Source organism: Salvelinus fontinalis, chromosome 19 (genome assembly GCF_029448725.1).
Source record: "Salvelinus fontinalis isolate EN_2023a chromosome 19, ASM2944872v1, whole genome shotgun sequence".
Lineage (NCBI taxonomy): Eukaryota > Metazoa > Chordata > Actinopteri > Salmoniformes > Salmonidae > Salvelinus > Salvelinus fontinalis.
The window spans coordinates 47,617,273-47,641,702 of NC_074683.1; the positions used below are offsets into that span (position 1 = coordinate 47,617,273).

The 24,430-nt window shown below is 41.9% G+C and overlaps 1 protein-coding gene across 7 annotated transcripts in view; it reads right to left on the reverse strand.

Annotated features, from left to right (window-relative positions):
- Positions 1 to 24,430, reverse strand: part of LOC129816868 (ganglioside-induced differentiation-associated protein 2-like) — a 51,588-nt gene that overhangs the window by 15,225 nt on the left and 11,933 nt on the right. For 3 of the 7 annotated variants that reach the window (XM_055871808.1, XM_055871809.1, XM_055871807.1), the window contains exons 3-13: positions 16,811 to 16,950; positions 16,224 to 16,377; positions 15,161 to 15,249; positions 14,674 to 14,750; positions 14,072 to 14,231; positions 11,636 to 11,786; positions 11,430 to 11,506; positions 10,940 to 11,016; positions 10,670 to 10,809; positions 6,377 to 6,431; positions 5,418 to 5,561 (exon numbers count right to left, since the gene is read on the reverse strand). In XM_055871808.1, coding sequence (XP_055727783.1) covers positions 5,418 to 5,561; positions 6,377 to 6,431; positions 10,670 to 10,809; positions 10,940 to 11,016; positions 11,430 to 11,506; positions 11,636 to 11,786; positions 14,072 to 14,231; positions 14,674 to 14,750; positions 15,161 to 15,249; positions 16,224 to 16,377; positions 16,811 to 16,950 — 1,264 coding nt within the window. Of the gene's footprint in view, positions 1 to 1,178; positions 2,567 to 4,740; positions 5,122 to 5,417; positions 5,562 to 6,376; positions 6,432 to 10,669; positions 10,810 to 10,939; positions 11,017 to 11,429; positions 11,507 to 11,635; positions 11,787 to 14,071; positions 14,232 to 14,673; positions 14,751 to 15,160; positions 15,250 to 16,223; positions 16,378 to 16,810; positions 16,951 to 24,430 lie in introns of those variants that run through there. The other 4 variants (XM_055871806.1, XM_055871805.1, XM_055871810.1 and 1 more) reach the window with 3 other exon arrangements.

Genomic DNA, 24,430 nt, shown 5'->3' on the forward strand with positions numbered 1-24,430 from the left:
TTTGCTGGCCTTCTGTGAAGTTTAGTGTGTATTGACATTCCAATAACGCCACCTTAGCGAGATGTTTCAAAATGTGAATTATCTTTATATTAATATATTGACTTGCAGTACAGTTTAAGACAAAAATGAAAGTGTGTGCCGTTAAATTTCAGTATTTACATGCGGTTATTAGGAGCTCTCTAATGTGCTGCCTTCTTTTTTGGCAGTCCCACGTGAGTCCTGCCTCCATCATTCTTAAATGGAAGAAGTTTGGAACCACCAAGACTCATCCTAGAGCTGGCTGCCCGGCAAAATTGAGCACTCAGAGAAGAAGGGCCTTGGTATGGAAGGTGACCAAGAACCAGATGGTCACTCTGACAGAGCTCCAGAGTTCCTCTGTGGAGATGGGGGAATCATCCAGAAGGACAACCATCTCTGCAGCACTCTACCAACCAGATGGAAACCACTCCTCAGTAAAAATCACATGGCCTCCCGCTTAGAGTTAGCCAAAAGGCACCTAAAAGACTCAGACCATGAGAAAATGATTCTCTAGTCTGATGAAACCAATATTGAACGCTTTGGCCTGAATGCCAAGCGTCACGTCTTGAGGAAACCTTGCACCATCCCTACGGTGAAGCATGGGTGGCAGCATCATGCTGTGGTGATATTTTTCAGCTGCAGGGACTGGGAGACTAGTCAGGATTGAGGGAAAGATGAAAGGAGCAAAGTACAGAGAGATTCTTGATGAAAACCTGCTCCAGAGCGCTCAGGACATTAGACTGGAAGGTGAACCTTCGACCCAACAAGACAACGACCTTAAGCACAGTCAAGACAATGCACGAGTGGCTTCGGGACAAGCCTCTGAATGTCCTTGAGTGGCCCAGCCAGAGCCCGGACTTGAACCTGTTCGAACATCTCTGGAGAGACCTGAAAATAGATGTGCAGAGATGCTCCCCATCCAACCTGGCAGAGAAGAATGAAAGAAACTCCCCAAATACAGGTGTGCCAAGCTTGTAGCGTCATACACAAGAAACTCAAGGCTGAAATCGCTGCCAAAGTACTGAGTAAAGGGTCTGAATACTTATGTAAATGTAATAATTTAGTAAAATAATAATAATAAATATATATATATATATATATATATATATATATATATATATATATATATATACATACATACACACACTTTTTCTCAAATTTATATAAACCAATTTTTGTTTCATCATTATTAGGTATTGTGTGTAGATTAGTGAGGGAAAACAAATATTTAATCCATTTTAGAATAAGACTAATGTAACAAAATGTGGAGTCAAGGGGTTTGAATACTTTCTGAATGTTTATGCCATATTAATTAATAAGGCTGATGGAACAGATCAGAATGTTAAGCTTAAAATTCACATTTTAGGCACAGCAATGTACACATAGCAGTAGGCTTACGCATGAATGTTCCAAAATTCAATTGCGGGAAAACACCATTCTAAAGTACATGCGAGCGGTTTCATGGCCAGAGATGGAAATATCGGTTAGAAATTTTTGAAAGAAGGGGGATTTAAAGATGCAACAACTATCATGGGTTGCTAATATGACTAGGATAATGCCTTTGGCTGCTAGACAATGAAAGTTTAAAGAAAACCAATAGAACGCATATGAGTAATTCTAAAAATAATATTGCTACTTTGAAGCAAGGTAATGCCTCATAATATGAAGTAAAATGTCCAGGTGTCAAACAATGAAGCAACAGGAAAAATACAAAGATGCTAATAATAGGCCTAAATGTCTTCAGGTAGATGGAAAAAAACCTTCTCTATTAAAATGTTAACTAGCTACAAAGTAGACTATGCCTATCTGCCAGAATATTATGATAATTAGCATAAATCCAATGGCCATTTATTTTCCAAACTCCATCTCATGTACAACAGAAATACTGCTAACCAAACAGTGCTACGTGCCTGCACACATCGAGTTAAAAGGCAACTACACTCAAATCAACATTAGATTTTTTCCAAGACCTCAAATTTAGTCTCCTGATGTGGTTGAAAGCATTGTTACGGCATTAGAACATACAATTGTGATGTATTTACGTTTTTTTTTAAAAGTGACTTTGTGAGCGAAATCTGAAACCTGTACATTTCTGACTCAGTTGACAGTCTCATTTATCGGTTTCAATAGTAGGCCTAATATTAGCCTACTTGCCCAGTACAGCTTGGGTTGGCCTAACTGTGAAAGACCAATATGGAATTTATGATTTTAGGTCATTCAGAGTGTATAAGTCACCGTTTCTCATAGAATTTTTCACATAGGGCACCTTTCCTTCACTGGGCGGCCCGTTTTAGAAATGTTTTAGCATAATTAGAGTATACCCACTTCTCCAGGCACCACTATACCAGCGTATAAGCTTACAAATGAACCAACTCCACAAACTAACGAGTCACCCAGAGCCAGTAAGGAGTCATTGCATCATTTCCCCCCTCTCTGCTTCATCTCAATACAAGATCAAAAAAATATATATTAAAAGAGCAATTGTGTAACGCTCATTCCTTTTCAGTTCTGCTTTTCCTTTCCATCCGATTTAGGGTGATAACTCCAGCTGACAAATTGAGTTAAGTAGAACACACAGACCTGCGTAAGTATACTAAACAGGCATATCAAGTGTTTACATCAGTGGAGGTATTTTAGCGACTGTGACTAGTAATTTTGAAATAACCCAGAATAAATAACTAAAATAAATATGCACTATGCAGAAATCGCTTCACCATTTCCTGGTTGCTAAAATGTTAATAGTTTGCCTAATTTCAGTTTATGTGACAAACAAGCAAGTATAGTGTAGAGAACCATCTAAACCGCTGTGAAATGTACAGTACCAGTCAAAAGTTTGGACACACCTACTCATTCAACGGTTTTTCTTTATTTTTACTATTTTCTACATTGTAGAATAATAGTGAAGACATCAAAATTATGAAAGAACACATATGGAATCACGTAGTAACCAAATAACTGTTAAACATAAAAATATATTGTATATTTGAGATTCTTCAAAGTAGCCACCTTTGCTTTGTGGTCAGCTCTGTGTAACGGATGTGAAATGGCTAGCTAGTTAGCGGGTACGCGCTAGTAGCGTTTCAATCAGTTACGTCACTTGCTCTGAAACCTAGAAGTAGTGTTGCAACTTGCTCTGCAAGAGCCGCGGCCTTTGTGGAGCGATGGGTAACGATGCTTCGTGGGCGACCGTTGTTGATGTGTGCAGAGGGTCCCTGGTTCGCGCCCGTGTCGGGGCGAGGGGACGGTTTAAAGTTATACTGTTACATTATTGCTGTTGACCCGGATCACTGGTTGCTGCGGAAAAGGAGGAGGTTGAAAGGGGGGTGAGTGTAACGGATGTGAAATGGCTAGCTAGTTAGCGGGTACGCGCTAGTAGCGTTTCAATCAGTTACGTCACTTGCTCTGAAACCTAGAAGTAGTGTTGCACCTTGCTCTGCAAGGTCCGTGGCCTTTGTGGAGCGATGGGTAACGATGCTTCGTGGGCGACCGTTGTTGATGTGTGCAGAGGGTCCCTGGTTCGCGCCCTTGTCGGGGCGAGGGGACGGTTTAAAGTTATACTGTTACATCTGCACACACTTTGGTAAAAGACCAAGTCCATATTATGGAAAGAACAGCGCAAATAAGCAAAGAGAAATGACAGTCCATCATTACTTTAAGGCATGAAGGTCAGTCAATCCGGAAAATTTCAAGAACTTTGAAAGCTTCTTCAAGTGCAGTCGCAAAAAACATCAACCGCAATGATGAAACTGGCTCTCATGAGGACCACCACAGGAAGGAAGAACCAGAGTTACCTCTGCTGCAGAGAATAAGTTCATTAGTTAACTGCACCTCAGATTGCAGCACAAATAAATGTTTCACAGAATTCAAGTAACAGACACATCACATCTCAACATGAACTGTTCAGAGGAGACTGCGTGAAATCAGGCCTTCATGGTTGAATTGCTGCAAAGAAACCACTACTAAAGGACACCAATAATAAGAAGAGACTTGCTTGGGCCAAGAAACATGAGCAATGGACATTAGACTGGTGGAAATCAGTCCTTTGGTCTGATGAGTTCAAATGTGAGATTTTTGGTTCCAACCGCCGTGTCTTTGTGAGACGCAGAGTAGGTGAACGGATGATCTCTGCATGTGTGGTTCCCACCGTGAAGCATGGAGGTGTGAAGGTGTGGGGGTGCTTTGCTGGTGATACTGTCTGTGATTTACTTAGAATAAGGCACACTTAACCAGCATGGCTATCACAGCATTCTGCAGTGATACGCCATCCCATCTGGTTTGCGCTGAGTGGGACCATAATTTGTTTTTCAACAGAACAATGATCCAACACACCTCCAGGCTGTGTAAGGACTATTTGACCAAGAAGGAGAGTGATGAGTGCTGCATCAGATGCCCTGGCCTCCACAATTACCAGACCTCAACCCAGTTGAGATGGTTTGGATTGCAGAGTGAAGGAAAAGGAGCCAACAAGTGCTCAGCAAGACTGTTGCAAGTGCTCAGCAAGACTCCTTCAAGACTGTTGGAAAAGCATTCCAGGTGAAGCTGGTTGAGAGAATGCCAAGTGTGTGCAAAGCTGTCAAAGGGTGGCTATTTGAAGAATCTCAAATATATTTTAATTTCTTTAACACTTTTATGGTTACTGTGTTATTTCATAGTTTTGATGTCTTCACTATTATTCTACAATGTAGAAAATAGTAAAAAAATATAGAAAAACCATTGAATGAGTAGGTGTCCAAACTTTTGACTGGTACTGTATTTTCCAAAACCAAAAATATTGTATTTTCAGCTGGTGTACAATACCGAAAGTAGATGAAGAAAAAATGAAACATAAAACATGGGAAGCATAGAAATAGCACACAAAGAACAGATCTACTGCTTCTTAGACTTGCTTTCAATGAGAATGACAGATCTATAAGTCACATTTCTATGTGAAATGGGTTGGGTTGCACAAAAAGTGACATATTGCAGCTTTAACATTCAACCACATAACAATTCCGGTTTCATTTCCAGTGATGGATCACCCATTTTATCAAATGTCTTGAGTTTACTCAAAAGTATTTGCTGAACAGTTTGCTGGTTAATTTTCCTTTTGCAGACAATTCGGTCCTTTGAACAAACCAACAAAAATAGTCTGAAGATAAGGTACATGTTACATTTTAAAGTCGTAACACACACAAAGTGCAACACTTAGAATCTGATACAATGTGGGAATATACCCACAACTCAATGCATGAGTGTGTGTGTGTGTGTGTGTGTGTGTGTGTGTGTGTGTGTGTGTGTGTGTGTGTGTGTGTGTGTGTGTGTGTGTGTGTGTGTGTGTGTGTGTGTGTGTGTAGCCCTGCAGATGTAGGTCAGCAAGGTTGGTAAACTAGACAGAGAGAATGGTGTGTGTAGGCCCTCACCCGTGCATCGTACTCCAGGACAAAGGGAGGGATGTCTATCTGTTCAGGCAGGATACAGGTGAACAGCTGCTGGAGGGTCTCTACATGATGGACCTTCTGCTTCATCCCTGACACACTGAACGTAGTGAAGAACCAGGTGGACACCTGACACACAAGAGAAATTAACATGATAAGATTAGATACATTGAGAAAAACTGGTGAAAATGGGGGGGGGGGGGGTTTACAATTGGACCTGCCCTGAAGGTTCAATTGTAATACTTGTTTATAACACAGATGTGTTTTGGCTGAAGCCTTCTACTGTATTTAAGTGGTAATCTATTGAGACAAATTTACTTCTCCCTAAAATCCACTTATTAGGTTTGATTTAATAAGGCCAATAGACTTCACTCTCCTCTTTAGTACGCAAGTGTGTGCTTTGCTTCCCATTCCAAACCATTTTAACCCATTCATTCTAATGACCCCAGCACAATGCCTGGCCCGTCTCTCATACACATCTGAGAGTCAAGTTACCTCGGAGTTCATGGATCCTTTAAATTGACCAATTAGTATATTGCTAAACTGTGAGCCTTCTCCCATCTAAAGGGCTGATTCAACTCAGTAACTATGCAGATGAGACCAGAAATTGAAGCTTGAACAGGGTAATGTGTCAGGGAGGCTCACAGCCAAAATAAGTCTTGGTGAAACTGCAAAACAGTAGTGGGATGGTGTGTGTGCGTGTGAAAAGAGCCCTGCTGATCTTGGTCAGAAAAGAGTGCATAAAACAGTTAATTCAGAAAGTAAACCAAATTCCAAGTACAAATTTTCCTAATTGAAAATAATTTTTATTTCAGTGTACCTGAATTCACTGGAATTGACCCCAACCCTGGTATATACTGTACATATCCTAATAATGCCTAGTAGTAGAAATACACCTAACAAGTTTTTGGGAAGCAGTAAAACAGGGGTACTGTTGACTTTACCTTGGAGCGAAAAGAGGGGTGTACAAAGTAGAAAGCACTCAAGTTATTCTTAAACCTGGAATACAAAACAAAGCAAAAGCCATTTACTGACATGTCACTATTGGCTAGCATGTTAAATAGTTATAATTATTATAATGATTTATTATTGCCCAAAACAGCCATATCAAAAATATGCCTGGAAAGAAGACTTAAGCACAAGCATAGAAATAGCACACATAGAACAGATCTACTGCTTCTTAGACTTGCTAGCAATGAGAATAAAAGATCTATAAGTTACATTTCTATGTGAATTTGGTTGGGTCGCCCAAAGTTACACATTGCAGCTTTAACATTCAACTACATAGCAATTACAGTTTCATTTCCAGTGATGGATCACCCATTTTAACTGACATCAAGTTCTTCAAGCGGCTTAGGTTTACTCAAAAGTATTTCCAGAACAGTTTGCTGGTTATTTTTCTTTTTGCAGACAATTGGGTTCTTTGAACAAACCAAAGAGAGATTTTTTACAAAACGACCAAATGTCCATAAAAGTGCTCCAATTGTTGCAGTGTCCTCAGGCCAAGGAACTGTCAAAAGAACACAAACTAGGAAAAAAATAAAAATCACCCAAGGCCATCCAACAGCATGCACACACACACACACAACCCTCTACCCTTTCCCATGCCTCTCTGACATGGACATGCAACATCAATAGGCTACACCTGCCTATGTAACTAACATGCAATTACATGGTTTTAGTCCCCAAATGTGGAACCAACCCATCATCTTTCGGAGGTAGACAGTAACCACCCATAGCCAGTACAGGCTTAAGGCGTCTGCCTGCTTCCCAGCCGAAACTATTTGGAAGAGTTTGTGCATATATTATGACAACATTTTGTGACGTTTTGGACTTCAGTAAGGCTGTTTAGGCAGACGTCATTTTTTCTCGAGGCAAGCCGAAGTCAGTGCCACTTTCTCAGTGCCTGGTCAACAGTACAGATTCTTCAATAAAGTCTTGTCATTCAATGTAAGATGATTTTTTTTGCATGCAAACGAGTTATTGAGGAATACTGCACCAACAATCTTAGATGTAAAATTGTGTGACTAAGACCTCCTCGGCTAAAACGTAGCAGTTTCTCGGTTTTCAAGCGAAGGTCTTTTAAGGGAGTATGCGAGCACACTTGTTCGGTTCATCCGAACTGAAGCATGCTGACACGTTTACAGGACACTTGAAAAAAAATGCCCCAAACAAATGACCATTTAACCATAGGTCTCTCAGAACACCGATGAAACAAACAGAGTGGAGTAGAGCCTTGTTTGGGCCAGTCCTCAAGGAACAAAATCTGTCTCTTTGGTGTAACAGCCTCTCACTCCCTCATCTCCCCAGCCAGACAGGATCATGAGTCTCTCTCTTCTTGGTCTAGGCCTAGGGGAAGAATAGTAGTGCCAAAATGGACCTCTGCTCCAAGAGCCAACGCTAAAGAGCTATAGGTAAGATGATTCCTAATATAGCAGGTCCATTTATTGGTCTAGAACAGAGATGGGCAGCTGGCTCGATCAATTTCCAAAAAGGAACTCAGTCGGGGACTCAACTTACTGTTGAGAGTTAGAATAGTAATTTTGAAATTTGGTTGTGCATAAGCAGTTTTTCCTCTTATGTCAGTCACTCAATTATCCCATGTCAGCTAACATTTTTTAGATTGGTAAATTAGTCTAGCCAACAATTTAAACTTGTAGTAATCATAGTCGAATTACCGACCGGGGGGACCCCATTGATTTGGTTCTCACTCAGATAAAAATGGCAAACATTTCTCTCCGCTGTCAAGAGTGAGGCAGCTAAAATGTTTTGCTCTCAAGGTGGGGGCCCCCCAACAAAATTTCCCTTCGGGCCCCAAAAAGGCTATGGCCGTCTCTGACTGTATGTGTGGGTATGGATGTGGGTACGCAGCCCTCCACCCTCATCAAAGTTTCCCATCCCTGGTCTAGAGCAGCAGTGCTGGTGACTCGGGAGTGCAGGTGTACAGTGCAGACATGGAGGACCACACAGTTTCTCTTATGGGGGACATAACTTGCTCATCACAACTATTGGAAAAATAAGTCAGCAGTGCCAAGAGTTATCAAACATGTTCTCCTGGTTGTAAGCTGGTTTATTTGGATGATGGACCTACTACCCCATCAGCATACTGTTTACTGGTGGAAACTCAGTTTATCTACTACACTGAACAAAAATATAAGCACCATTACACAGGTGCACCTTGTGTTGGGGACAAAAAAAGGCCACTACAATTTGCACAATGCAAAATGCTACAGATGTCAAGTTTAGGGCGCGTGCACCAATTCTCTGTCAACAGCTCTGATCTCTACCATAAGCCGCCTCCAACATTGTTTTAGAGAATTTGGCAGTACATCCAACCGGCCTCACAACCGCACACCACGCATATGGCGTCGTGTGGGCGAGTGGTTTGCTGATGTCAACGTTGTGAATAGAGTGCCCTATGGTGGCGTTGGGCCATAAGCTACGGACAACGAACACAATTGCATTTTATTGATGGCAATTTCAATGCACAGAGATACCGAGACAAGATCCTAAGGCCCATTGTCATGGCATTCATCTGCCGCCATCCCCTCATGTTTCAGCATTATAATGCACAGCCCCATGTCGCAAGGATCTGGAAGCTGAAAATGTCCCAGTTCTTCCATGGCCTGCATACTCACCAGACATGTTACCCATTGAGCCTGTTTGAGATGCTCTGGATCGACGTGTAGAACAGCGTGTTCCAGTTCACGCCAATATCCAGCAACTTCGCACAGCCATTGAAGAGGAGAGGGACAACATTCTGCAGGCCACAATCAACAGCAGGGGATCTGGTGTTTTGCGGGTACTATTTAATGAAGCTGCCAGTTGAGGACTTGTGAGGCGTCTGTTTCTCAAACTAGACACTCTAATGTACTTGTCCTCTAGCTCAGTTCTGTACGGGGCCTCCCACTCCTCTTTCTATTCCGGTTAGAGCCAGATTAAAAATAAAAAAGATACGGTCGGTTGTAGAATCTCTCAATGACTACAACAACTAGCTTCAAAGACTATAATCTCACATTGTTCACGAAAGAGGAAGTTGTGTAGTACGATCACTGCTGAGAAGTTGGAGTACTGTGGGTGGTGCTGCCTTATCTATGGCTGTGGGGTTGAGGTGAGAAGGCTTCTGGTTTTCATTTGCAGGTTGTGGTTTTCAGCTCTAGTGCAGTGTAAATGTGTCAGTAGACAGGGAGAAAAGTATTTAGTAGTTGACCTCGTCTTAGACTGTAATAGACGTACTAAAGCAGAGGGTACGCATGGTTATGGTGTATAGTGTTGACATTGGCACTGCTAAGTTAAAATGTATGGTGGTGTGACATCTTGAAACAGAAGAGGGGAGATTAGAAGTCACGTAGAACCTGATGCCATTTTCTTCAATTGCACATGAAATTCATTCATGGCCGATTGTTGTCAGCAACAAGCTGTTTGTAGAGTTGGCCAGAAATGCAAATGTTTTCGTAATGTTAGTGTCTTTGATTTGGGCTGTGTCACCGCCAATATATAATTTTCTGGGAACCATGTCAGAGCGTTGGGAAGCCGTTCCATAACAGACTCCAGGTTTCCAAAACGTATGTGTACCCAAAAGCTATCCCGTTTCAGTTCTCGGAAAGTGAGCAATGTCTCCTTGGTCTCATGGTAGCTTGAACAATATGTTTAGATCAAATAAAATGTTATATGTCACATGGGCTGAATACAACACCTTACAGTGAAGTGCTTACTTACAAGCTCTTAACCAACAACGCAGTTAAGAAAATATTTACTAAATAAACTAAAGTAAAAAAGTAACACAATAACGAGGCTATATACAGGGGGTACCGGTATCGAGTCAATGTGCAGCGGTACAGGTTAGTCGACGTAATTTGTACATGTAGGTAGGGGTAAAGTGACTATGCATAGATAATAAACAGTGAGTAGCAGAAGTGTAAAAACAAAGGGGGGGTCAATGCAAATATATGCTATACAAAAAGGTGATAAACCAGAACTGGTCAGTGAAAATCAACTATTACTGGAGGATAAGCCAACTGTACGCTCTAAAGAACAAACTACAGCTGATAGTTCATAGGGGTTAAAGACCCCAGAACAATTTCACGGTAAATCCCCATTCACAGGGAGAACGGTTTCATCTTACGCATTCAGATTTGATTCACTTGTCGTATCTGGTAACAGTCTGTAATTGTCTCTAGATTTCAGTTCTCTCTCTCTCTTCACTAAATCAGTAAAATATGTGGCGTGCGTCTTACTTGGTGTCTACAATCTCATGAAGCTTCTTAAGGAATTCAGAGTCCAGATGGTTGTGTTCTCCGGTCAGAGTGTGAAAGTAAACCATCACATACTCCTTCACTGTGATGTGGTCCATGACATGGATGAAGTACAGCAGGGCCTGTAGTGGAGTAATACACACATGGTGGAGAGGTCAAGGTGTGTTCACAGAGCAACAATATTGATTTATTTTCTATTGTGCAACTAAAACGGTGATGTTCATGATGTTGCCTCCAAATGAAGCCTGGTACCTTTTCCATGTCGATTAGGGTGACAGGAATATTTCTGCCCACAAGAACCATCACTGTCCTGCCACACATGTCAACACCTGTGGAAACACACACACACACACACACACACACACACACAACTAAAAGATAAGCCCAGCAGCCCGCCAGTGTTACTACACTGCCTCCTAGAGGAGACATGGAACAATTACACTCAGTGAAAAAGAAGGGTGTCATGAGCCTCACTATATTATATCTATGGCTGAAAAATAAGTATAAAAAGTGATCCAAAGAACTAAATTAATGAGTTTGAGGAAAAGGAAAGCAAGAGAAAGAGGGGGAGCAAGAGAAGGAGTGAAAGAATGTTGTCATGGCAGGACATCTGAGGCTGTTTCATTACTGGCCATTTTTTATCCTGAGAAAGATAAATTATAAAACTGATTATTTCACCCCCAGATGCTGTGTTCAATGAGCTGGAAAAAGGATTTCACATACAGACACACACTGAACTCACCAGTTTGATATAAGGCTTTCAGTGCTGCTATGTCAGACAAGTCCTCTGCTCTGGCTCGACATAACCAGCGGTTATAACTGCAACGATAGGAGAGGTTATAATACATTACGGAAACACTGTACTGGCTTAGGGTGTACTGTAAATCTTGGTAAAACTACGGTATAGGATGCATGGTAGGGATGTAGTGTACAAGTTGGGTAACACACTTTCTCTGGTGCTGTTTCTGCATGGTTGCATCAGACAGCTGGCCCTGCAGGATTAGTTTGCGCTGTTTGTCCACGTCTCCCTCCATCCTGGAAAAAGCATGAGTCCCCACCTGGCCCAGGTCTGAGTCTAGAGTCTCCGCCTCAGAGTCAACTACACAGCACACACACAGATACAACAATCTATGAAAATGACTTTCAACTCTAAAAGAAAATACACTCTCCCTAATTGTTATATCAACAAATATCATATCTTTAAACCATTGCTGTGAAAAGTCTGTGTGTTTATTCCAGTGTTTGTTGTCGTTGGGCCTGACTCACACCTCTAGGTCCGGAGTTTTTAATCTAGGGCTGAGCCCCATATGGACAACAGTCATCCAAGGAGAGGCAATATTAAGACATAAAAGCATACACATGGCTAATGTGAGTAACTAAATATAATTTACCAGTCCAGTATATTCATATACATCAACACATCTAGACAAAACTAAAACACAACCTTACGGGACGGGAAACCTTTTCAACACTCAAGAAAATATCTGAACACAAGAGGGAGGTCATCCTGCATTCCTTTATTGAAGACATACAGGTAACTGCCAAAATGAAGGAAACAGCAACATAAAGTGTCTTAACAGGGCATAGGTCCACTACGAGCCAGAACAGCTTCAATGCACATTGGCATAGATTCTACAAGCGTCTGGAACTATATTAGAGGGATGTGACACCATTTTCCCATGAGATATTCCATCATTTGGTGTTTTGTTGATGGTGGTGGAAAACGCAGTCTCAGGCGCTGCTCCAGAATCTCCCATAAGTGTTCAATTTGGTTGACATCTGGTGACCGAGATGGCCATGGCATATGGTTTACATCGTTTTCATGCTCATCAAACCATTCAGTGACTACTCATGCCCTGTGTATAGGGGCATTGTCATCCTATGGAGGCATAGCCATGGTAGCCAAAATAATGGCCTGCCCAGCATTTTCATACCCTAAATATGATGGGGTGTTGATTACTCCAGAACCACACCTGTGTGGAAGCACCTGCTTTCAATATACTTTGTATCCCTCATTTACTCAAGTGTTTTCATTATTTTTCCAGTTACCTGTACATCCTCCTCTCTGCCATCAGAGCACCTGTCAGGGCAGCGCTCAGTGGAAAAGATGAACCAACGGAAAGACATGTTTAATTTAACAATTAGGCTCCTAATGCCTTCCACACTGATGTAAGATCCATCACTCTACCTGTCTGTGTGTAGTGTGTGTGTGTGTTCCACCACTGGCCGAGGGTATGACTGAGATGTTCCACTAACTCGACTATGAAAAATCATCCTGCATTCTTCTCCCATGTCCACTGAGTGCGTCTCCATGGATACAAATGACCTGGTTTTAAACCAGGCAGTACTGGCCAGGACTGTGCTGTTCAGACTCCAGGAAATACATCTGCTGCTTAGAGATGAAGAACTGCTGGTGGCGGCATGTCTATTATCACCATGTATTCATACAATGCATCACCTACATGGAATGGAGGTTTTTCAGGGCCTAAAATGAACACCCGCCAAATGTGGCTAGATTTTGCAATTGGCGGGTAAGATGTTTACTTCACCAGCCACGTTGGCAGATGGTCAGGGCTCCACAGTGAGAGCATTTCACTTGCATTTGCAAATAAAAATAGAGTTAGAAGTCAAGCATGAGCACATTTAAAACTAAAAAAATAAATAAATCTACAGTAGCTGTTTTTGAAGTGTTTGTCTTTTTGTTTCATAGATGGTACCTAATCACACAAAGACCTATGAATCCTATTATATATAACCTACCTCGCGCAATGTGCATAAACACTGCCTGGCTAGGGAGCTGTGCGCACTGTGATTGAAGTATAGATTCATTTTTTCAAAAGTCTACTAAAGTGAGCGTTTTTTCCTTGTGTTTCTTAGCTATTTACAATGTTTTGTTCACAAGCTAGATTGTTTTTTAAGGTTTGAGTATAGTAGCATGTCTTCGCTGAAGCAGTCAGATTCTCATATGTCAAAGTCACACTGTCACTGACAACTCTAGCCACTCCAAGTGCCTTAAAAAGGGCAGCTGAACATTTGGCTCATCTATTTTGGTTAAAAGATTTGGGTCACATTTTTGGGGTAAAAATGTTGCAATATACCAGATCACTTCTTGCTAGTAATACATATATTGCTTTAGAAACATTACAAAGAATGCTCAACTGTTTTTTAGTTTTTGGTGTAATTATGTCGGGACAAATATTTTGTCTGGTGAAAAATATAATTGGCTGGTAGATTTTTTTTTATCTACCTGCCACAGTGGCTAGTGGATCAAAAAGTTTGTTTCAGGCCCTGATGTTGTTGCTATGGTAACCATATTGAAACCACTATGCACTACAGCTCAGAGATGAGTCACATCTAGGGGGCTTGTGGAAAATGTAGTCTTACCTTCCAGACAGCCTGGTTTCTCGGCGATGCGGATCTGTCTCTCTGGGACTACAGGCTCGCCTTCTGAGTTCCCGATGTCAGCCGGGATTAGGGGCAGGCTGGCACGCTCCTCTTCCTCAGAACGAGGGTAGTAGAGAAGCAGCAGTTTCCTGTATGTGGGCTGAGACACACACAAAACTATGTTAACCACATAGATATTAGATGCCACACACTCACACATGCTTTCTAACACAAAAACCTTCACACACATCCTCAGTTTCTAATCACTATGTGCATTTTCCCTCTTATCGGTGAAATACACTGTCTTTTTGTGTGTTAGCCATCTTAGACATGAATAATTACCTCAAACTGAAACATTCATGTTATATTTGAAATATTTAATGTTCCCTATGAAAAACAAATTAGTGAGTAATCACAAAAAAACATGGAAACTTTGCCTTCGAAACACAGCTTAAATATTTCATGCTCCAAACATTCCCCTTAAGTTGAATTTCACACCAGAAAAAAATGAACATGCCAGCGCAGTTATGTGCATGTAAACCTAAGCATGTGTACACATCACAGGAACTCGTGACCATACAGAAGAGAAAAGAACAACACACCTCATCCATGTCTGTCACGGCGAACACCACTGTCTCTATGCTCTCTCCATATTTCTCCAGAAACCTGCGGACCGTTCCTGCAAACACACACAGTTATACACACCGTAACAGACAACAGATATGCTAGTTGATGTGTAGTGAGCATTCTGGCAGAAAATGGTTGCTTTGTATCACCCAAGTGGGTGCTAAACATTGGTGGTGGGATAGGTGAGTTTCCCCCTTACAATGTAAAGCGCTTTGAGCACCTGCTGTATTTGTAAAGGTGCTATATAAATGCAATAAATCATTATTATTGCACACACCTTCATATGTTTCACATAGGTCAGAGGTCATGGATGAGTTATTGAACATCATGCCAGTGTGAATAGTTGACAGCCACAAGTTAACTACATGAAATTGTGACAGTGTACTATACGCTAATGTATAAGAGATCATTACCTTAGTGAATGTTTGCTGTGCATGCGAGTGTGTGCTGTGCGTGTCTTACTGAGGGCAATGTGTGTGGCGTCCTCCAGTGGGTATCCTCTCTTAGTTGTGCTGACCACACAGACGGCCACAGACGCCATAGCCTGCTCTCTGCAGAGACACACAAACAGCTCAAACATACTAACAGTAGCCACACCACAAACCCCATTCAATTGACAGTGCAGTACACACCACAAACAGAGTAAAGTGGTTTATTGTACATATTACCTCACCTGTACCCCTGCACATTGACTCGGTACTGGTACCCCCTGTATATATCTGTGTTATGTTATTGTGTGTAACTTCTGCATTTAAAATAATAATAATAATAATGTAATATCAAATATTTTCTTACTTAAAAAAAATCCATTGATGGTTAAGTATGCCTTTCACCTGCTGTATTTAGTGCGTGACAAAAAAGTGATTTCAGAAACATGGTGACTGAGATGGCCATGGCATATGGTTTACATCGTTTTCATGCTCATCAAACCATTCAGTGACTAGTTAGGCCCTGTGTATAGAGGCATGAGGCTGTAAGGGAGCACCTCACGCTACACACACACCTGTGTGGTATTGTGGGGAGAGAATACTTCTCTCATATGTAAACAAGCTGTGATCTAATCAACATGCCTGCCGTCCAAGTCACACCTAGCGGACTGCAGTTAGCCAAATGGACATGAGGTGGAGCAGGCCTCTTCGAACAATGTGTTGTACTTATGCATCAGTCAAACTGATGTGGACAAATGAATTAAAGCTGCAATATGTAACTATTTGGGTGACCAGAACAAATTCACATAGAAAAGTGTATTATAGACCTGTCATTCTCATTGAAAGCAAGTCTAAGAAGCCGTAGATCTGTTCAATGTGCACTATTCTATTCTACGCTTCCATGTTTCGTTTTTGCGTCTTACTTTTGGTTTTGTACACCAGCTTCAAACAGCTGAAAATACAATATTTTTGGTTATGGAAAATATATTGCACAGTGGTTTAGATTGTACAATGATTCTCTACACTATACTTGCTTGTTTTGTAACAAACTGAAATTAGGCAAACTATTTCTGCATAGTGCATCTTTAATGTCTTACTTGGCGAGCTGCATGACGTTCCTATAGCAGTTGTACAGAGAGTTCTCAGCAGCTGTCCTGTACTTGGTTTTGTACTTGGGGCCCACCGTGTGGATGATAAAGCGCGCCGCCAGGTTAAAGCCTTTGGTCATCTTTGCCTCGCCTGTCCGACATCCTGTGGATAAACACATACATACCGGTAATACAAGAGCATATCAAGATCCCACAATGAACACACAAAGAGAACATTCTTCACCTTCAACACAGCCTTGAAGGGGATTACATAGCAACACGACCCAATGGACACAAACCAACACTTTTTCCTTTTCTAAAATATGCATTTGTATAAAAACCTGTCTGTAATGTGTTTGCCTCCACAGTGCTCACATTATGTTAACACATGACATTCACTTTCCCAGCTTAACAAAAGGTCATGATCAGTAGAGACAAACCGACAGAAGTTTTAATTGGACAACAAAAATAAGCATTCTGATTGATCAAGTTGAGATAGTTGAGATTCGTTTCAAAACATTTTCTCATGTTTCGTGCCCACTGAGTGCAAACCAGGCATGTTGTCATTAACCTGATGAGTTAGTGGTGCCCCCTACCTTTCAGTTTTAGTATCTCGTCTCGAAGTTCAGGCCCAGCGTAAGTGTGGATGCTCTCAGAGACAGGGTTCTTGTCTGTCAGAGTCTCATTACTCGTGTTGACGATCGCTGTGCAGTTCAGCAGGGCAACATCGCCATTACTGAGAGATGACAGCAGAATGAAAGAGGGTCAGATGTCTTAACTCTGTATTGACCATACTCAAATCTCCCTTTGACATCAAAAAGAAGAAGAAACTGTACTATGAAACAAAGATTAGTTATATAAACGATGAAAGCTTTGGATTACCTTCAATACAATTTTGGGCAAAAAGGCTAAATTTGATCCATATTCTGATATTGCCAACTACTTCAATTACTTTTTCATTGGCAAGATTGTTGATGGCATGTCATGCCTACAACAATAATAATCATCCCAAAAATAATAATATGTTTGGGCAAAAGAACACAGCATTAGCCATTGGAAAATGCATAGAAATTAAGAAGAAGATTGTGGGAGCTGTTTTGTTAGAGTTAAGTGCAGCATTTGACATTGACGAAACTGCTGGAAAAACATACAGTACCAATGAAAAGTTTGGACACACCTACTCATTCAAGGGTTTTTCTTTATTGTAGAATTCAAATCATAGTCACACACCTCATGTAGCCAAGCCCATAGGTGTATATGTTTCGTTAAAGTGGCCAAATAACTTCTTAAAATTAAGCATATCAATCCGTTTTACAACGGGTGCAGAGCCTAACTGCCATACATAAGCAGCGAGTGAGTTTTAAGTTTGGGGAAGATCATTTTCACCAGAAGAATTCACCTTTATAATAAAAGCATAACATGCATAATCACATTTACAGTCACTTTTGAGAATGGTGTTTTCCCGCTAATGGAACATTCACGCTAATAGCCTACTGCCATGTGAGCATTGCTGCGCTTATAATGTGAAAAAATAGCCTAATAGTTTATCAAAATTATAAGCTAAACGTTCTGATCGGTTGTGTCAGCCTCATTTATTTATTTTTTGATGCTAGTGGTTGTATTAATTTGGGCTTCATCTCATCCCACAACATGTTTGGAATATTTCTTTCTAGATAGAATAGGACAACTTTTGTACTATGGGGGATAGTAGACCGACATATTCTAGTGCTTTTGCTGTTCGTTAGGCCTACTCATCTTGTTGGCTGACAAAGTGAAATTGGGCAGTTCTTCCAATATCTTTAATATGCGCCTCGGAATTGGTTAAGGAGTTGCGTCCCCGATATGTCGCTCTTCACTTGTAGCCTGTGAGAAATACCCTATCATGTGACGGAGAGCCATGTGATTGAGGTGCATCGGAGCATGCAGCTGGGAGAAGGGAATTTTAATTATATTCAGCCTAAGGGCACAACGGCCACTGGCTGCAAAAGGCATGTTTTTTTTTTTAGGTGGCATTACTACCACACAAAGGGGATGCCGCCAGGAAATTCGAGGCATTTGCAAGTGCTTGTCAAATATTGTGGATGAGAAATTGATGAAGTGTGTACAGCCTGCACTCAACACAGAATGTGCACTCCCTCAAATCGTTTAGAGAAAATATCTTTACTATTTAGCTATGTTCAATTGTATTCTTCATACTAGAGGTCAACCGATAAATCAGGGCCGATTTCCAGTTTTCATAACAATCGGTAATCGGCATTTTTGGACACCGATTGTGGCCGATTACATTGCACTCCACAAGGAGACTGCGTGGCAGACTGACTACCTGTTACGCGAGTGCAGCAAGAAGCCAAGGTAAGTTGCTAGCTAGCATTAAACTTATCTTATAAAAAAACATCAACTTAACATAAACACTAGTTAACTACACATGGTTGATGATATTACTAGTTTATCTAGCTTGTCCTGCGTTGCATATAATCGATGCGGTGCCTGTTAATTTATCATCGAATCACAGCCTACTTCGCCAAACGGGTGATGATTTGACAAGTGCATTCGCGAAAAATGCACTGTCGTTGCACCAATGTGTACCTAACCATAAACATCAATGCCTTTCTTTAAAATCAATACACAATTATATATTTTAAACCTGCATATTTAGTTAATATTGCCTGCTAACATGAATTTATTTTAACTAGGGAAATTGTGTCACTTGCGTTCCGTGCAAGCAGTCAGGATATATGCAGCAGTTTGGCCCACCTGGCTCGTTTTGAACTGTGTGAAGACCATTTCTTCCTATCAAAGACCGTAATTAATTTGCCAGAATTGTACATAATTATGACATAACATTGAAGGTTGTGCAATGTAACAGCAATATTTAGAGTTAGGGATGCCACCCGTTAGATAAAATATGGAACGGTTCCATATTTCACTGAAAGAATAAACTTTCAGTGAAGGAGAGGGACTATACTGTTACACTGGCAATACTATAGTGCCTATAAGAACATCCAATAGTCAAAGGTATATGAAATACAAATGGTATAGAGAGAAATAGTCCCATAATAACTACAACCTAAAACTTCTTACCTGGGAATATTGAAGACTCATGTTAAAAGGAATAACCAGCTTTCATATGTTCTAATGTTCTGAGCAAGGAACTTAAACGTTAGCTTATAGCCATATGACATTGCAAGATCAGGGCTTAACATAAGGACAATAGCGTATGCTATTCTGTTCTTCTGAAATAGACTACATTTTCTTCATCAATCAATCAAGTTTATTTTATATAGTGTACATCAGCTAATATCTCGAAGTGCTGTACAGAAACCCAGCCTAAAACCCCAAACAGCTAGTAATGCAGGTGTAGAAGCACGGTGGCTAGGAAAAACTCCCTAGAAAGGCCAAAACCTAGGAAGAAACCTAGAGAGGAACCAGGCTATGACGGGTGGCCAGTCCTCTTCTGGCTGTGCCGGGTGGAGATTATAACAGAACTATGCCAAGATGTTCAAAAATGTTCTTAAGTGACAAGCATGGTCAAATAATAATCATGAATAATTTTCAGTTGGCTTTTCATAGCCGATCATTAAGAGTTGAAAAACAACAGGTCTGGGACAGGTGGCGGTTCCATAACCGCAGGCAGAACAGCTGAAACCGGAACAGCAGCAAGGCCAGGCGGACTGGGGACAGCAAGGAGCCACCACGCCCGGCAGTCCCGACGTACGGTCCCAGGGCTCAGGTCCTCCGAGAGAAAGAAAGAGAGAAGGAGAAAATTACAGAGAGCCAAGATTTTCAAAATGTTCATAAATTACAAGCATGGTCAAATAATAATCAGGAATAAATCTCAGTTGGCTTTTCATAGCAGATCATTAAGAGTTGAAAACAGCAGGTCTGAGACAGGTAGGGGTTCCGTAACCGCAGGCAGAACAGTTGAAACTGGAATAGCAGCAAGGCCAGGCGGACTGGGGACAGCAAGGAGTCATCGTATGGTCCTAGGGCTCAGGTTCTCAGAGAGAGAGAAAGAAAGAGAGAGTGAGAAAGAATTAGAGAGAGCATACTTAAATTCACACAGGACACTGGATAAGACAGGAGAAGTACTCCAGGTATAACCAACTGACCCTAGCCCCCCGACACAAACTACTGCATCATAAATACTGGAGGCTGAGACAGGAGCGGTCAGGAGACACTGTGGCCCCATCCGAAGATACCCCCGGACAGGGCCAAATAGGAAGGATATAACCCCACCCACTTTGCCAAAGCACAGCCCCCGTACCACTAGAGGGATATCTTCAACCACCAACTTATAATCCTGAGACAAGGCCGAGTATAGCCAACAAAGATCTCCACCACAGCACAAACCAAGGGGGGGCGCCAACCCAGACAGGAAGATCACGTCAGTAACTCAACCCACTCAAGTGACGCACCCCTCCCAGGGACGGCATGAAAGAGCACCAGCAAGCCAGTGATTCAGCCCCTGTAATAGGGTTAGAGGCAGAGAATCCCAGTGGAGAGAAGGGAACCGGCCAGGCAGAGACAGCAAGGGCGGTTCGTTGCTCCAGAGCCTTTCCGTTCACCTTCACACTCCTGGGCCAGACTACACTCAATCATATGACCTACTGAAGAGATAAGTCTTCAGTAAAGACTTAAAGGTTGAGACCGAGTCTGCGTCTCTCACATGGGTAGGCAGACTGTTCCATAAAAATGGAGATCTATAGGAGAAAGCCCTGCCTCCCGCTGTTTGCTTAGAAATTCTAGGGACAATTAGGAGGCCTGCATCTTGTGACTGTAGCGTACGTATTGGTATGTACGGCAGGACCAACTCGGAAAGATAGGTAGGAGCAAGCCCATGTAACGCTTTATAGGTTAACAGTAAAACCTTGAAATCAGCCCTTGCCTTAACAGGAAGCCAGTGTAGGGAAGCTAGCACTGGAGTAATATGATCAAATTTCTTGGTTCTAGTCAGGATTCTAGCAGCCGTATTTAGCACTAACTGAAGTTTATTTAGTGCTTTATCCGGGTAGCCGGAAAGTAGAGCATTGCAGTAGTCTAACCTAGAAGTAACAAATGCATGGATTAATTTTTCTGCATCATTTTTGGACAGAAAATTTCTGATTTTTGCAATGTTACGTAGATGGAAAAAAGCTGTCCTTGAAACAGTCTTGATATGTTCGTCAAAAGAGAGATCAGGGTCAAGAGTAACGCCGAGGTCCTTCACAGTTTTATTTGAGACGACTTTACAAGCATCAAGATGAATTGTTAGATTTAACAGAAGATCTCTTTGTTTCTTGGGACCTAGAACAAGCATCTCTGTTTTGTCCGAGTTTAAAAGTAGAAAGTTTTCAGCCATCCACTTCCTTATGTCTGAAACACAGGCTTCTAGCGAGGGCAATTTTGGGGCTTCACCATGTTTCATTGAAATGTACAGCTGTGTGTCATCCGCATAGCAGTGAAAGTTAACATTATGTTTTCGAATAACATCCCCAAGAGGTAAAATATATAGTGAAAACAATAGTGGTCCTAAAACGGAACCTTGAGGAACACCGAAATGCACAGTTGATTTGTCAGAGGACAAACCATTTACAGAGACAAACTGATATCTTTCCGACAGGTAAGATCTAAACCAGGCCAGAACTGGTCCGTGTAGACCAATTTGGGTTTCCAGTCTCTCCAAAAGAATGTGGTGATCGAGGGTGTCAAAGACAGCACTAAGGTCTAGTAGCACGAGGACAGATGCAGAGCCTCGGTCTGACGCCATTAAAAGGTCATTTACCAACATTACAAGTGCAGTCTCAGTGCTATGATGGGTGATTAAGTGTCTCTCCCGATCCCAGGCCCTGGCAGAGCTGTGCAGATCCAGGACAGCTAAGGCCTGGAGGAATACGCAGATTCAAAGAGGAGTCCGTAATTTGCTTTCTAATGGTCATGATCTTTTCCTCAAAGAAGTTCATGAATTTATTACTGCTGAAGTGAAAGCCATCCTCTCTTGGGGAATGCTGCTTTTTAGTTAGCTTTGCAACAGTATCAAACATTTTTTGGATTGTTCTTATTTTCCTCGATTAAGTTGGAAAAGTAGGATGATCGAGCAGCAGTGAGGGCTCTTCGGTACTGCATGGTACTGTCTTTCCAAGCTAGTCGGAAGACTTCCAGTTTGGTGTGGCGCCATTTCCGTTCCAATTTCCTGCAAACTTAATTCAAAGCTCGGGTATTTTCTGTATACCAGGGAGCTAGTTTCTTATGACAAATGTTTTTCGTTTTTAGGGGTGCAACTGCATCTAGTGTATTGTGCAAGGTTAAATTGAGTTCCTCAGTTAAGTGGTTAACTGATTTTTGTCCTCCGACGTCCTTGGGTAGGCAGAAGGAGTCTGGAAGGGCATCAAGGTATTTTTGTGTTGTCTGAGAATTTATAGCACGACTTTTGATGCTCCTTGGTTGGGGTCTGAGCAGATTATTTGTTGCGATTGCAAACGTAATAAAATGGTGGTCCGATAGTCCAGGATTATGTGGAAAAACATTAAGATCTACAACATTTATTCCATGGGACAAAACTAGGTCCAGAGTATGACTGTGGCAGTGAGTAGGTCCAGAGACATGTTGGACAAAACCCACTGAGTCGATGATGGCTCCGAAAGACTTTTGGAGTGGGTCTGTAGACTTCTCCATATGAATATTAAAATCACCAAAAATTAGAATATGATCTGCTATGACTACAAGGTCTGATAGGAATTCAGGGAACTCAGAGAGGAACGCTGTATATGGCCCAGGAGGCCTGTAAACAGTAGCTATAAAAAAGTGATTGAGTAGGCTGCATAGATTTCATGACTAGAAGCTCAAAAGACGAAAACGTCATTTTTTTTTTTGTAAATTGAAATTTGCTATCGTAAATGTTAGCAACACCTCCGCCTTTGCGGGATGCACGGGGGATATGGTCACTAGTGTAACCAGGAGGTGAGGCCTCATTTAACACAGTAAATTCATTGGGCTTAAGCCATGTTTCAGTCAGGCCAATCACATCAAGATTATGATCAGTGATTAGTTCATTGACTATGACTGCCTTTGAAGTGAGGGATCTAACATTAAGTAACCCTATTTTGAGATGTGAGGTATCATGATCTCTTTCAATAATGGCAGGAATGGAGGAGGTCTTTATCCTAATAAGATTGCTAAGGCGAACACCGCCATGTTTAGTTTTGCCCAACCTAGGTCGAGGCACAGACACAGTGTCAATTGTTATTGCTGAGCTGACTACACTGACTATGCTATTGGCAGACTCCACTAAGCTGGCAGGTTGGCTAACAGCCTGCTGCCTGGCCTGCACCCTATTTCATTGTGGGGCTAAAGGAGTTAGAGCCCTATCTATGTTGGTAGATAAGATGAGAGCACCCCTCCAGCTAGGATGGAGTCCGTCACTCCTCAGCAGGTCAGGCTTGGTCCTGTTTGTGGGTGAGTCCCAGAAAGAGGGCCAATTATCTACAAATTCTATCTTTTGGGAGGGGCAGAAAACAGTTTTCAACCAGCGATTGAGTGCTGAGACTCTGCTGTAGAGCTCGTCACTCCCCCTAACTGGGAGGGGGCCAGAGACAATTACTCGATGCCGACACATCTTTCTAGCTAATTTACACGCTGAAGCTATGTTGCACTTGGTGACCTCTGACTGTTTCATTCTAACATCGTTGGTGCCGACGTGGATAACAATATCTCTATACTCTACACTCGCCAGATTTAGCTTTAGCCAGCACCATCTTTAGATTAGCCTTAACGTCGGTAGCCCTGCCCCCTGGTAAACAGTGTATGATCGCTGGGTGATTCGTTTTAAGTCTAATACTGCGGGTAATGGAGTCGACAATGACTAGGGTTTTCAATTTGTCAGAGCTAATGGTTGGAGCCTTCGGCGTCTCAGACCCCGTAGTGGGAGGAGTAGAGACAAGAGAAGACTCAGCCTCAGGCTCCGACTTGCTACATAATGGGGAAAACCGGTTGAAAGTTTCTGTCGGCTGAATGAGCGACACCAGTTGAGCATTCCTACAGCATTTCCCTCCAGAAGCCATGAGAAAGTTGTCCGGCTGCGGGGACTGTGCGGGAGGGTTTATACTAACGTTACTATCTGTACTTACTGGTGGCACAGACGCTGTTTCTTCCTTTCCTACACTGAAATTACCCTTGCCTAACGATTGCGTCTGAAGCTGGGCTTGTAGCACAGCTATCCTCGCCGTAAGGCGATCGTTCTC